This window comes from Lepisma saccharinum, chromosome 11 (assembly GCF_977018435.1).
Source record: "Lepisma saccharinum chromosome 11, izLepSacc3.1, whole genome shotgun sequence".
Classification (NCBI taxonomy): Eukaryota; Metazoa; Arthropoda; class Insecta; order Zygentoma; family Lepismatidae; genus Lepisma; species Lepisma saccharinum.
In genome coordinates, this window is record NC_139239.1 from 38,341,233 (window position 1) to 38,356,974 (window position 15,742).

The following is a 15,742-nucleotide window of genomic DNA, read 5'->3' on the forward strand; positions in this document are numbered from 1 at the left end:
ATAACTCATTCTGATAACAAGTGTGAGGGGAACTTTGGTTGGAGCAAGACGTGAGTCTTGAACATCCCTTCTCGCGAAAAGATACCATCGTAATTTGCCGAAATATTTGTTTTTGGTGTCAGGCAAAATTCTGTCATCATCTTCGGGGTGTAAGAGACACCCAAATATCAACCTCACTTCCACGAACTACACCCTGGACGGCATTTTGCAGAGTAACATTGCTCTGACGTCTAGGGCCTCCCCGATGGCACAGTGGTATCGTCGTCGCCTTGTAATCAAGGGGTCGCGTGTTCGTTACCCGGTGGAGGCACATATAGCGGTTCAGATCCTACTTTAAACTGTAGGTCCAGTCCCAATTAGCCTTACTGTCTATAAAGTGGACTTAAATAAAACACCAACTCAATCAATCAGTCAATTCTCTGGCGTCTGGACCCATGTAACTTGAATTGTGTGCTGCCCATATGTGTTTGTGATTGTCCTCTCATCTATTAAATCTTATAATTCATTTTCATCTTTGAATTAGCCGAAAGTAGCAGATACGAGAAGCAACATAAATCAATTCGTTCTTTCATTCTGTCATCTTGTTCATCGAATCCAGGAGAACCAAGATTTGCAAGAGATTCAAGCACATCATCTTCTGCGCCAACAAATGCGTTCAACAATAACTTTTTTGTCTTCTTTGCAAGTACAAACACGAACTGGGAAACCATTAGTAGATAGTGTGAACGCTGCCGCCAAAGTGACCCTCACACCTTTCATGGAGGAGTTATTTCCAAGTATTGGAGTGAAATAACATCAGAAAAGAAACATCCAAATCTACCAAGCCGAATATGTTGTTGAATGGAGAAATAAGAACATGAGGATGACAAGAAGAACATTCTTGTCATATTCACAGTACCTAGAACTTCAGAGAAGATTACAGTTGACATGTAGTTTCGGAAAGAGTAAATGTTCATGCATATGCGGGGATCAGTCCCTGCGACGTACTGAACTGTGTCTTTATAGTGCAGATGAAGAAATGTGTTAAAACAATAACTTACAGGACAGAGACTCAGATCAGAGTGACGAGGAATTTGAATAAAGTGACTGTATTGATGACATGATATTTCCCAAATGATTACAACCACTCTCAATTTTGATAACAGGTAAGCTGCTTAAATTTCAAAAGACAATGCGGAATTCACAGGCAATGTTCTTTACTGTAATATTTATAGTAATAGTAATGATAAAAATTGATAATAATAATAATTAATATTCTTAACTTGTTATTTATTAACAGAAAATGCCTCTGGAAAAATGTGATAATCGAACTCTATATCAGGTTATGGACAGAATTTCATGTGCAGAACCTCCAAGGCGGCCATCTTGAATTTGGGAAGTAATGTATGGTCTCTGACACATTTTTCAGCAAAACACCTGTATAGAGCGACCATAAGGAAAAAAAACTTCGCCAAAAAGTGTCCGCGCAGCTTTCCCTTCTTCCGTTAGCTCGGGCCATAAGAAATAAAGCTTTACTCTGCCCCTCCCCTCCACGTGGGAGTACAGTGCACGGAGTAGCGGGTCCGCGCAGGTTGTTTTGCTTGTGGTTCCACTATAGTAATACATGATTGCATGCCTCCATATTGAAAGCATCCTCCATACACATGTCGTCCCTTCGTGCAAAAACCCAACAAATTCACAAATTACTCCTAAAGGAGTTAAGTAGACATGGTCGTTTTTGTTTGTTAATGTCTGCAGAGGCAGCCATCTTGGATGTATGATGTCACACAGGTAATACGCCACAATAGTAGGCACGAAAAAATATCACAGGCAGTAATTTTCCCCCTTTATATGCCAGAATGTCAAGGAAAGTGTAAAATATGCATAGAATCCTTGCAGAAAAGGGCACGAAATAGTTTCACTGCATGGATATATCTCCATAACAGTGCAAGATATGAAAATAAACTGTCAGAATCAATTTAGTTCCTTTTTCAATTCTGAACAAAACATGTATCTATAAAAAATTTCCAAAACTACTATTAAAGGAGTCATGATGGATTTTCTTAATTAGTGCATGAAACGGTAGCCATCATGGATTTATGACGTCACACAGACCTTCTGCCACAATTGCGGGTAAAACACCTGGTAGTACATGATTGTGTACCACACTAGCAACGTATTACCGGTAGTTATATATTCCCTTCATTGAAAACCCCACAGGATTACAAATGCCCCTAGACTACAAGGCAGTTTCTTTTCTCTTATTTTTTTTCTAATTAAAAGCACTATACGCGTTACGTTTCCACGCTATATATCATGGATTCTTGTTATTCGGATGGCAAGTAAAACTGTAGGATCTTTCCCGATAACGTTTTTCCTCTACAGTTTGGTAGGAAACGTCGTGGATGTTCCACCTAGGACAATGGGCCTGTCACTGCGTTGGTCGCCCTACATTAGGTGTGATAGTACATGACGTTTTCCGAGTTAGAGTCCAGCGCAGATAATTCTGCCGTGCAATGCGCGACAGAACTAAAGAAGCAGTGTTGCTAATGGAGCAGATAGAAAAATCGCTGCGGTGCGCCGATGCACAGCTGTTACGTACAACAATAAAATTAGAGAATTCAGGTCTATCTAACGTTGAGTTTTAAACGTCATGCATTATACCAGGACTAGGATTAATATGTACTAACAAGTGGCTTTGTATGTAGCTACATACATATGGACTAAAAATTCGCAAAATATGAACTAACACATAAGTACAATTACCAAAAATTCTGCAAAGAAGACTTCTTCATACGATTCCTTATTTGAGTGATTTCAAACAAAATAAAAAAAATATATACGTATATATTATTTTTCATTGCATTAATGCACTGGTGGCGTTCTAACTTTTCACTCCCAAAACCCGTATACACTGGTATGGAACTGCAACGGCAGATAATAACATGCCAACGTGTTAAACCGCTACAATTGCACCATAACACTCCTCCTCAAACAGTATTATTATTTCCTCTCTGAGATCTGTGACAGTCGGTTGCCTTTGTTGTACATTTACAAAGGATGCCGGCTTCGACAACAATAACAAGTACATATACTGCCACTAGACGATAAGCTGCGCGGCTTTTTCTTTTGTTATGAACCAGGGCCGGCGCTAGTCATTTTGCCTCCCTGGGAGGTGGCAGTAGATGCCGCTCTATTTAGACACCCCCCCCCCCCCCGGTCATTACGCAGCAACGGAAAATTGAAAATCAATATATTCCTAACTAAAACATCAAATATAAAATAAATAATGAGACTTCTTATGCTATTTCAATACTATTCAGCGCAAAAGAATATCTCGCTCGATCACAGTTTTCAATAGGCTTATTTTTTTCTTCTCTTCAAATTTTGCCGCTCGGTTCGCCCTCCCCTTCCGCCGGCCCTGCTATGAACTTGGTCACCCATCAAAGCATGGCAATTTTAACACAGAAAACAATATGTATCGCATTAAGCAGCAAAAATGACAGCCTCCTCTATGCAATTTCTACAAGAACACCTGCCGGAGCCAGAGTTGAATTGCTTAGAATTTCCCGAGCTTGGCTATGCAAGGTTTTTGATTTCAACTTCGACAGAACTGGAGGCATTATGGAATTTAACGTTCATTAGCAAACACACACTTTTACATACACACACGCAATACACGCACACAACGTCAAACCGGTCAAATACTTAGTATAAAATAAAAATATGGTGCTTCCAATCCAACAAAACTCACCGCCACTTTACCTGCTTTCCCCTTCCGTGACAGAAATAGTGCTTCATTATTACAGTTGGCAACACTAGTTACTAGCTAGCCAATGAACATGCACTGCATAAAAGAAGCAACGACTACGCCGTGCTATATTGCCACATTGCCGTCCCTGCTGACCGGTGGGAACCGCGAGCTGGAGCGCTGTTCAATTGTTTTCAATGAAGTTTGCGCGAGTGTGTCCAGGAATGGAATGACAATATGGCAACAATAGCGAAGGTTTTCGAGCAGGGTAGAACACGTGATGCTAAGAGAGAGGGAGACGAAACGAAAATTCGTTTCTACGCAACGGCAAATTTACGTGTGTGGCACTCTAGTACAAGTTTGTCTCTGTGGAATATTGTTGGTTCGAGAAGGTCCTATGTTTTCTCAGCATCTACTGTTGATATGTTGGGGTGAACTTGGCCAACTTGCCATAGTATAATTACAGTAATAACATTAATCCCTTCAGGCAAATGTAGGTGTGTAATGAAGTAAGTCTTGATAGCCAGTGTGTACAGGGTGGCTCGTAAGTCCCTACCCATTCATATATCTTATCTAATGTATAGAGTTTTCTGTGTGCTATTGTGCATAATATTATGTGATGCCATCTTCTGTGATACATTTTCCGCAACATAGCAGGGTTCCCATCCATATGTTATTATGTTATTTTATTCAATTATGCATGTACGTAAAATTTTTTTTCTTTTTTTACAGATAATGGCCGATTTAAACACATTTACGCTTGAAGAGTGTATTGTGACAAGTACATAGGTACATGAGCGCAGGAATGCGGGTGACACCATGGACACACTGAGTGCCAAATTTCGAGAAAGATTCAATAAGGATCCACCAACACAAAAATTGATGTTAACGTGGGAGAGGAAATTATTTCAAACTGGCAACATTAAGGATGCACCTCGTTCAGGAAGACCAGTGAAACGTAGAGAGACATGTGCTGGTGTGGAACAATCAATAATTGACTCACCATTAAAGTCAACAAGGAAAATATCTTCTGAACTTAGTATCCTCCGATCAACCATGCAAACCTTTATGAAAAGGACCTAGGAGTTAGCATGGCGACCCACTTTTGTGAATGAACTGAGTAATGCTGATAGAGAAAATAGGAAAGTGGCGTGCGATGAGTTACTGCGAATCTTCAGTACGATCCCTTCTCGAGGTAAAGTTATGTTTACGGACGAGTAAGCAATTTACCGTTCGAGTAAGACGTGAAATGTTTACTTTTGCTCGAAAGAGAATCCTCATTTTTATGAAGAAATTGAATCCAACACTCCGCATGTCATGATGTGGGCAGCACTTTATACGCGTCATGTTATTGGACCATACTTCTTTGATGGGCCAGTAAACCATATCTCAATATGTTACAACAATGGTTTATACCGAAACTCGATTAACGTGGAATCAGAGATCAGGTTTGGTTTCAACAAGATGGGGCTACGGCTCATTACGCCCTCTGCGTGCGTGAATACCTCAATGACACTTTTCCTAACAAATGGATATGTCATGGTTCTGGAATATCCCCGGCGCCTATGAAATAGCCCTCAAGAAGTCCAGACTTTACAACGTGTGATAACTCTCTTTGGGGATACATAAAGGACATTGTGTCGAAACAACGATATAATTCCAATGATGAATTGAGGGCAGCTGTTACAACAGCACTTGGAAAAAATAACCCCTGCTTTGTTGCGAAAAATATCTCACAGAACTTAGCGTCGCATAATATATTATGCAGCAAGAATGAAGGACAGCACACAGATACACTGGGCACATAAAATATGTGAATGGATAGGGACTTAAGGGCCACCCTGTATGTAGATACATAATGTAAGACCACTAACGGTTCTTCCTTTTGGGTCTCCGAAGTAATTCCTTAAGCTTGTAGGTTAGGCTTAGTGATTGGTATTTCAAGTGCTTTGTGCAATTTGTATTACCTTAGATTTAAACATGTCAGTACTTGCAGACTCAAAAGGAAGAATGGTGTATTATAAGCAGAGCTAGGAATTTTAGGTGCAAAAATTTGCCAATAAAGGTGCAAAAAAGGTGCCAATTTTTGTACAAAAAATGTGCTAAAATAGGTGCTAATTTTCAGATGTAAAATTTATTGTGAGCAGTACATACATATATGATTCAACTTGTCTGGATAAACACATAGAGTATTCTCTGGTTTTAAATCGTTTAATATAACTAAGCAAAGAAAAATATCTGATACATTAGAAAGCGACATAAAGGAAAACATGCTTCTTCTTACTTGCTTAGAATTAGTCATCTAGAAAACTGTTAAAATAGATTACATTCAAAATTTCTATGTTCTTCTGAGTGAGGTTACATCTGCGGTCACTAAGCAGATACTTGTAAGTTGAAAAAGAACGTTCAACGTCAACAGACACAAGTGGTGCATATTTTGTTTTCAACCGGTAATCCACATCCTTGTTGGTTGCGACTTCTTGAACATCAGGGTTTTTGGCTAAACTTTGTTCTAACTTCTCTTTCTCGACCCCTTGCAGCTCTCATTGCACATCCATCAAAACAGCCCACTGTGCATCCTTTTCAGGACACTGCTCCTCCAGTTTTGTGATTGCAGTAGTAAGGAAAGAGAAGCCATGTACAATATAGAGTTCATCTTGCAATTCCTGTTTAAGTGCAAGTTTTTTGGCTTTTTCTACAGCTGAGGAATCACTAGGTAAAGCATATAAAAATTTCGATATTGTATGGAAATGATTTCTAATAAACACTGCAGCTTTTAACCATGTACCCCATCTAGTGAGGATGAGAGAGGGTGATAGTGGAAGTTTCATAATTTCTACGTACTTCTGTATTCTAGAAGGAGCCTTTTTCAGTATTTTCTTAATGCTAGAAACAAATTCGTTCACATATGTATATTCATCTTTAAGAGCTTTACAAACTCGATGCAAAGCATGAACAATGCAGGTCACATATTTTAAGTTAGGACACATATTCTTCAGATTAGAAAATGTAGCTAACATGTAAGATGCTTGGTCTGTAAGAACTAACCACACGCTATGATATTTTACGCCCTCCGGCCACAATACGAAACATGCATCATTGAAACTTTGCATTACACTTGCATTATCTGTTTTGCCGATAAAATAAGCATGGGTTTCACTTGATGTCCATTGACAGGTGCTACTAAAATGTTCAAAACTTACCTGTTTTGCCTATCTGTGGTTTCGTCTAGTATGAAATAGACTGGATGGTCAGCTACTACTTGCCTGATCTACGAGATTTTAGCTTCGTAAAGAGGTTGAAGGTAAGATTTCATTAAGGTCCTCTCATCTGGAACAGACGTCTCAGTATATTTTTGCAAATATGATTTCATGATAGGATTGTTAAGTTTCGCTATAAATGTACTTGCTGTCTCACTGAAAAATTAATTTCTATTTCTGGAACTCGAAGATGCAAGCGCAACAGCAATGAATTGCTGTCGCTTCCTACCTTTAACATCTCGTAGTTCTTTATTCCCGACGTGCTCCCCACTTTGTAGATGCTGCACAACCCGAGTGCGTTGGTGTTTGTCATGAACAGCAATAGAAATATCACACACATCACACCTCAGAACAGATCCATCACTCTGAATGCCGTCCCCGCTAAACTGTTTAACAACGTCCTGCAGTTTCCCAACATTTACTTTATGTTTTGGCATGGTGAACAAGCAAATCCGATGCATCGATCAGTCGATCACAGACTGCAGTTACCTTGCTCGCTGAGACATGAGAAGGAAACGAAAACAAAACAGCTTTCCTACAACAATTCGTAAACAATACAGCATAGGACAAAAAGAGCACAACTTCTAGCAATTGTAACGTGTCATTGTTGGCACTGTTTAAAGTCCGCGCGCTTACTACATTAACGTCCAAGAACTGAAGAAAATTGTTGTGCGATAAACAAGAATCGCGTGCCAAGAAGCCTTGACTCGAATGTGGATGGGGTTAAACAGCGCGCGAGTTGTATTAAAAAAAATGATAAAGATGCAAAATGGGCAAAAAGGTGCAAAAGGTTCTGAGATTGTGAAAAGGTGCAAAAGGTTCTGAGATTGTGTAAAAGGTGCAAAAAGGTGCAACCGAAACACCATGAGTAGAGTTCAATACGTGCTTATTTTGGGGATGAGTCACTTTTTTACCCATTTTCACACAAAAAAATTTAAGGTGCAGCACCTAAAATTCCTAGCTCTGATTATAAGAGATCGCTGTGGACATGAAAGCGAGACCCTGTTATACACAGATGCAATCAACATTTGTATCGAGTGTATTTTCAGTTGATATACCAAGTCGATTGTAGTTGGTTCTCCAGCGCAAGGCTGTAAGGTACAAATGGGCTTACGTCCCTCTTCCTACTGAATAAAAGGGGACCTCACAGATGGTAGAGACGTTGACGCTGTTGTGAGGCTTTGAACTAGCATCTACCTGTACCAACGCTAGTTGGCCCCATCTTTTCAGGGCCTTGAGAGACATAGATTGCCCAGATGGAAAGCACATCAGCTGTCTAACTTCACGACCTCAAAATCAACAACGCAAGGATCCATTCTGGAGCCATCACCATATTCATAATCTACAACGCGATAGTTTCTTTCGACGGACCAATCTGAGAAGACTACCTAAAATATACAACATATGTAACAAAAAAAAATCATCAGAAATGAAGTCCAAATAATCAAACACAGAACCGCCATGTAGTACTGATGCAAGGAAGACCAAGAAGAGAGAATTTTTAACGTAATTGGCAGATATGTCCCTACCATTGCAGGATGTACCCGTATTCCCATACGTTCACACTAGTATCAATATATACATATATCATCTTCCACATTTATTATTATTATCGAACATTCAGCACGACTCCAAATCTCCGTCAGTTTCAGAGAAGGCAAGCAAAGGTCATTTGCCTTGCCCACAAGAGGCGACGGCTATATTTACGCTTTCTCTCACAGAAGCCCCTTTGTCTCCCCAACGTGAAATATTTCCATTTTTCCCTGCAACCAACCCCCTCCTCCACGTCGGCCAATAGAAAGTAGACATGGACAAAAACCCCTAACCCATCGGTGAATTTTGGCGGTTCAGTGTGCGTCTATAAGCTAGACAGAAGAGTCGGCGTTGAGAATGCAAGTGAAGAATCGGTGTTGAGAATTCAGGTGACAAGTGTGTGTCTAGAACTTGTGCCGGAGAATCTGTTGCCGAGAAGCTGCGATAGAAGTGTTGAGGATTTGCCTTGACAATTCCTTGTCGAGAGGTTGCGCTGAGAGTCCGTGTAAAAATGGTTATACTTAACATCCTGTGTCTAGAAGCCAGTGTCCGTCAATGCTGAGAGCATAGCATTTAACCCTTGATTTACGATGAACGGGATAGTTTCGTCACAAGGTAAAGTATTATATATGTAACTGGTTAGTGTACAGAAGGCAGATGTGAACTGTGACGTGTGCTTCCGCGGCCTGATATATATGTGGGAATCGTCACCGGAGGGCAGTGTGATTGACACCACGGACAGTTGGGACAACCAGGTTCCCTAAGGACAGACAATGGAGACATCAACACACAACGCCAGGACATCGGTGTAAGTGTGACCGGAATTGAAATTATGGTGTGGACTTGCAATTCTTATTATCATGTAGATATTCTTAACATAATACATATTCACATATCACAGTCCATCAATCAAATCGCTATAATTTCATATGCAACCCTATCCTTTTCCCCAATCTCAATAGTATTTGTCTATTGTTTATGTGCACCGTGCAGGTACAGCCGGGCATCGAACCCTGGACGGCTTGGTCCCCAACCGCCTATTGTTCGGCTTCAACCAAGCGGCCCAGGGGGGAAAGAGCTAGCCTGTACGGCCACAAGGATTAACTCCCAGATCATGCAGGAGTGGATGGAAGAATGGAAGGAGACTGTACCCCTTCTTCCCATGTATAAGAGAGAGGATGATAATGACAGATTGCTGTCGTTGACGTTTCCAACGACGAACGGACACTTCACTTACGGTAAATGGTCGACCGGATTCACAGTTTCCAAATTCCTCAGCACACAAAATAACTATGTTTAAGTGCTGCATCATATGAGTGATGCTCCTGCCTCTCCATTTCTAATGTCCGTTTGATGTGCACTTTGCAAAAGTGACTGACCACCTATTTAAAGGAACAGCAGAATAAGAACGAATCATAGAGCTCACTACTTAAAATAGACTGACTCTTTGTTGTGAAATGATTGCTCTAACACCACAAATTTAAAGGAAATAATAATTTCGTTAAGGGTGTTTTTTCTTTTACCAATACTTGTACTTAACAATACTCAAACGTTGAAACAAGACGTCCCGAGAAATTTTATCTGTGTTGGAGCTGTTCTCTGCCAAACTTTTCCGGTGCAGCGCCAGCATAGTTTTGTCCTTAGAAAATTACGTTCGTAATTTTAAGGGGGGGCTGAAGTTAATGCATGAATTCTTAGGGCGCTTGAAAAAGTCGCACGGGTTTAACGCGTTTAAAATGAGTTATGGCAAATGGCCGTCACGTAAGTGCTTTCGTGCGTTTCGTTTTTCCAAATTTAGGTTTTCATGGAATGCGTAAAGTTCGTTCTCGCACGAAACGCATGGGCCAGGAGGCTGGTTTCCTCGGTGAGAATCGTCAGTTGTTTGCAGACAACGCGCCTGCATGATGGCTTCAAATTGCACTAGTTCTGAAAACGCATTATAACTTTAACAGAGAGTGATATGAAGCAACATACACAAGACGAGTAGAGTTTATTTGTGCCAGAAGGACATGCCTTCCGTTGAACGCCATGCGAATACTTCCTCTAAACAAAACGCTGCGCCTGCGCTTTCGTCTAGAACAGTGGTTCTCAGACTGTGGTATGCGTACCCACCGGGGTACATGAACTACTTGAAGGGGGTACGCGATCAGCTCGGAAGAGAAATATCGAGAATACCCAAAATACAACATTTTTGCTGCAGGTGTGTAGAGCTGACTTCATTGTTTCAGACTTCATATCTTTAACACTCAATAGGAACACAAGGCTCATTTTGTCACTGGCACTCTTGTAACCGATGGTTTACATAGAGGAGCAAAAGGGACCGAAACACCCCTTTTTGAGATAATACACTGAGTCCGATACACAAAGGGGAAGAAGCGAGCGTGCATTTTGGCGCGGAAAGGTTACCGTTACTGTAGTTGGCGGAGATTTTATACTGAGAGGTAGTCGCGCAAGTTAGTGCTCGGTCTGTTGAGCTTTGTAGACCTCCATGAACATTAACTTTAGAAACTTAAAATTGGCATTAAGGCTCTCCGGAAGAGAGATCGTGCGGGAGTGAACTCTGTCTGCAGCAGTTTTGCATATTTTCAGTTAGTGAAGCCGAGGTTGCAGAGAGAAATTTTCTCCAGCTACAAGACACCGAGGATGGTCGGAAAAAGAAGTCGGAGCAACGAGGATTTTAGTGAAGTGGTCACCAGTGTACAGTGTTCTCGTGTTTTTAATCCCCTCAAGCTTGACCTTCTGAAGAAAAATCCCACTAAAGTTCTAAAAGCGCTAATTCTTTCTAAAGACCGGCCGGCAAGGTAATAGTAAGTAAAAAGGTGAATTTTGTTATTTTTATAACTATATTTATTTTACCAATATAATCGATCTAAAGTACTGGTGTCAACTCTTGTATTGAGTTAACTCATATAAACCAAGAACCATCAGCGAATCAGTGAGAACCTTTAAATGTTTGTGAAATGATTTCTTAGCTTTTTCTTCTGTAATAAAATAAAGTAAAGGTAATTTTTCTTTCTTTCATACATTAATAAATATAATAATATTTGAAATCAGTTTATCTCCGTCGAACTGTAGTTAAAAACCAAAGCTAAGTCAAAAACTAAGATTAAATAATAAACACAAACAACAACAACAAAAAAAACACGATAAAACACAGTTCTATCGTTACACTCTTATCTTTGTTTCATAAGTTTTGAAATAAAATACCCGTTTGAAATCAATAATAGATTAAATTTGGATCCGAATCTTCGCTTGAAAGTTTCAAGTGCACAACCAGACATCAAGAACCTGTGTCAGGCTAAGCAGGCACATCCTTCTCACTAAATAGAAACTCTGAGGATTTACAATAAAAGCAACTCCAAAATTGTGCTTGACAGTTTGTTTACAAACTTAATTTTTATACTTTACCGTTACAGTAACTCTCGAAAAATATATGAGAATTAAAGTTTCTCTATGTACTTCTTACATACAGGTGTTTCACAATTCAAATTTTTATTTTTGTAACTAATCATAAAGATTTTAAACGTAGGAACACACATTTAAATAATAAACGTAGGATTCTAATGTTTATTTGTTTACCATCTTTCCACATAAAGCCCGAATGCCATTTTGCTCTATTGAAGAGATACATGCCTCCAACATATAAAAAACGCCCCACCAATCAGGCAGCCAAAAAATTCCTCAAAACTCACTATTCGGAGAAAACGGGGGTCAGGCGGCGATTAGGGGGGCCGTTGCCCCCTATTTTTGCAACTTTTGCCCCCTCTTTTAGCCACTTTTGACCCGCATTATGCTAAACTTTATCTACCTAGCGAAAGTAAATTCTTCTTGTCCCCCCAGTTTTGGCACCTTGCCCCCCTAGTTTTGGAACTAAATCGCCGCCGCTTGTGGGGGTACATTAGACGTTTAATTACGACTAAAGGGTACAATGAGAAAAACGTTTGAGAACCGCTGGTCTAGAGCGTCCCATAAGTCTGTGAAATAACTAAAAAAAAAGTGCTCCCCTGTGCTTAGCACCACGCCATGAAGTCGTATAGGGGGGGTAGGGGTAACGCCTCACACTTTCTTGATCCGGTCGTGAGTGGGGGTGATGTGATCAGCACCACGCCCCTGACCGCCTTTACCCCCAGGGTTTCCCCCAGGTACCCATGTTATTCGACACTGGGTGGGCGCCGGGGCCGCTTCCAACGTTAGAAAAGTTCCCGGATTTGAACCGGCCGGGGATCGAACCCGGGACCTTTAGCATGGTAGTCAGACGCGTTACCGACTTTTTTTTTTAAAGGAAATACCCCCTACACGGAGGTATCCCCACCACTCACTCTTTTTCTCACTTTTACACTTTCAATTCTTACATTTTTCTTTGTTTCTTATCAACTGGACGAACACAAATACCCATGCCTTACCCGGGACTCGAACCCAGAACCCCTGGCGTTGTAGCGCGCTCTGCTAACCACTTCGCCACTGCGGCCACTTCTGTAAAATAACTGGTTTCACCAAATTCACGAGCCCAGTTCTCTTCGTTGAATTCGTTCGTTTCGTTAAGAGTTTCGGAACGCACCCTTAGTTTCAAACGAATGTCATTTTTGGAAACTTTTAACTTGCTACATTATCTAACAGGCTTACGAAACACGTTTTTATTATCCAATTAGATAAGAAACTCTTCATTTAGGTTCTAATATGATTTTAATAGCACACTGCACTGTGCTCCAATGTAAAGTTTAGGGCAACCAAATGACGAACGAAACTCCCCAAAGACACAACCGTGTTGAGACCACCACATGTAAAGTTTTTCTCATGTATTAAATGAATAAACAGTTGCCTATCTGGGCCGCATGGACTCATAATATATCGTGCTGGTAGAGTCGAATTACTTTCGGAACATCTCCAGCGGACTACGCGAGTCTGTCTAGCGAGCCTAGTGAGCGTGCACAGCCTGAGCAAGGGGCTTAGAGTCGACGAGCGATATGAAAGCGGCTGACCTTGACAAGTCCGCGCAGAGAGAGAGGGAGATACATTTCCGCTGTTCCACCTACTCACCGTTCGAGGTTCTCGCCATTCTTTCAAAATAAAAAAAACAATGGCTTACATTCGAACAATTGTAAATTGCCGCTGCACGGTTATTATTACAACAATCGATACCAATCCAGCACGAGTATTACCAGAAAGATTTAGACAATCGTATTGTGTTGTAAATTAAATGTGTAGAATCTTGAAAGTAAGTGAAAGAAATTAAATATTTTATTGACCATTATTGTATAGAGAAAAAGTTCTCTTGCGAGCCGATTTTTATTAAATTAGATTTGAAATAACTTCCAGTGAGAAAGTTACAAAGAAAACTCCAAATTTTAAGTTCGTATAATATTTACAGCGATATGTTATTTGGTTACTGAGAAAACGAGAGAAGAACTTGATTCATTCTTTCGCGGCGCGGCAAAGGCAACTTCGTTTCCCGCAGATACCAGGCGCCGGTCTTGTGGCACTCGCAATAACAAAACAAATGTCTGGCATGCATAACATGAACTGAAAATAAAAAATAAAATGCCATTTACTTACATAACGCTCATTCCGTACTGCTGTCAATCTCGTCACTTGATTCAAGTTCTTCGGAATCCGTGTCTTGCAAATTTATAATGACCTTCTCGATGACATCATCTCTGACTATTTCACGCTGGAAGTCATCTTCTTGTATTTTTTCTGGGTGAGCCACACAATCTGCCCACTCGGAAACACCTATTCTGTCTATTGCTTCGTGAGTCAGTTTCTGTACGTCGGCAATTTTGAAAGACTTGTTCTTGTCAGCTACGTACCCCTTCACCTGGGCCCAAATCATTTCAATCGGATTGTACTGACAATGATAAGGTGGGAGACGAACAACTCTGTGACCATATTCTCTTGCTATTATATCGATTTCGTAACTTTTGTGAGTTGGTGTATGATGTTTCACCAACTGCAACAATTCTGCTTGGGTTTGCGTGCTTGTGTGGGGAATGTTCTTGTTACAGAGCCATGCCATAATATCCGCCTTCCTTGTATTCGAACAAGGCGTTTTATCCACTTGCAAGGAATGTATGCTCGCGTTGTCCATTACAATCACGGATTCGGGAGCGAGAAACGGCAAGAACTGCTCGCAAAACCATTTTCGAAACACGGCAGACGTCATTTCTGAATGATAGTCAGTACTGTTTGTTTTGGAGCGGAAAACCAATTTACTTTGGGGCACAAAGCCTGTAGCAGCTGAACCAGCATGATACACTATAAGACGAGCACCTATTCCTAATGGCACCTTTAACCCACCAGAACCATCACTCATTCTCCAGCAGCTCGTCTTCGTGTGATGCAGTACCAGCTTTCCTGATTTCGTGCATGGTTCTGAGGAAGATCACTCTCGCAGCTACATCACCCCTCTCCATTAAAAATTTCCTCCCGTCGTTGCCTTTCCTATATCTGAACCCCATGTTTTTCAAAATTTTTAACACTGACCACGTACTGCCTGCAAACCCGATAGCTTCCTTCAATTTAGCCCTAAGTTTCACTGCAGTAGGAAATTCGCCATTTGCGTACATGTCAAATATAATATTACGCAATACCCCTTTATCAAAATCGTCCAAGTTCGTAACATTCTTTCGCCGATTACGAAGTTTGCCAGGCGAGCGAAAAGAAACCGACCCTGTATCACCGATCGACGACCTGGCTTCCTTCGCAATCGTCTGAACTGTACGCAGACCTATCCCACATGCAGCCGCTGTACGCTCCTGACATTTGGCAACACCGCTCCCTGACGAACACGAGGCACTGTCTTCACTGCGAGATTCACTTTGGAAGAACTGATACACTTTGTACACCATATCTCGTGCTTGTTTGTGTAGAATACGACGCTAAGGTGTTTCTGTAGCCATCTTGCACACGTATATTGACAATTTTTTGTGATCACACTGAAGAAACACGAACAGTCACAACGAAAACCAAACCGATTCTTGCCGCTCGTAAAACAAAAGAACGACATCGCGCGTTTTGCACGGCAGTCTCCACCACCTCCTTTCGCTACTGCGCATCGAGGCTTGTTCAAGGTCAGCCGCTTTCATATGGCTCGTCGACTCTAGCAATAGGTTCTGTGCTGAGATGACGTCAGCGGCTCGCTTCGTTGATTGGCTGCTTCGAGAGTTGTGACTCGTTCCGAAGCTTCAAATGCAAAACAGCCAAAGATGTTACGGAAATAATC

The 15,742-nt window shown here is 41.0% G+C and overlaps 1 protein-coding gene across 1 annotated transcript; it reads right to left on the reverse strand.

The window, feature by feature from the left end:
* Positions 1–14,083: 14,083 nt before the first annotated feature.
* Positions 14,084–14,833, reverse strand: LOC145995002 (uncharacterized). Its single transcript, XM_083131534.1, has one exon. The coding sequence runs from the start codon at positions 14,831–14,833 to the stop codon at positions 14,084–14,086; it is 750 nt and encodes a 249-aa protein (XP_082987660.1).
* Between the last annotated feature and the right edge of the window lie 909 nt (positions 14,834–15,742).

What these genes read in the sequence shown, in the direction of transcription:
- LOC145995002 (XM_083131534.1), bottom strand. Translation starts at nt 14,833, where the DNA reads ATGAGTGATGGTTCTGGTGGGTTAAAGGTGCCATTAGGAATAGGTGCT.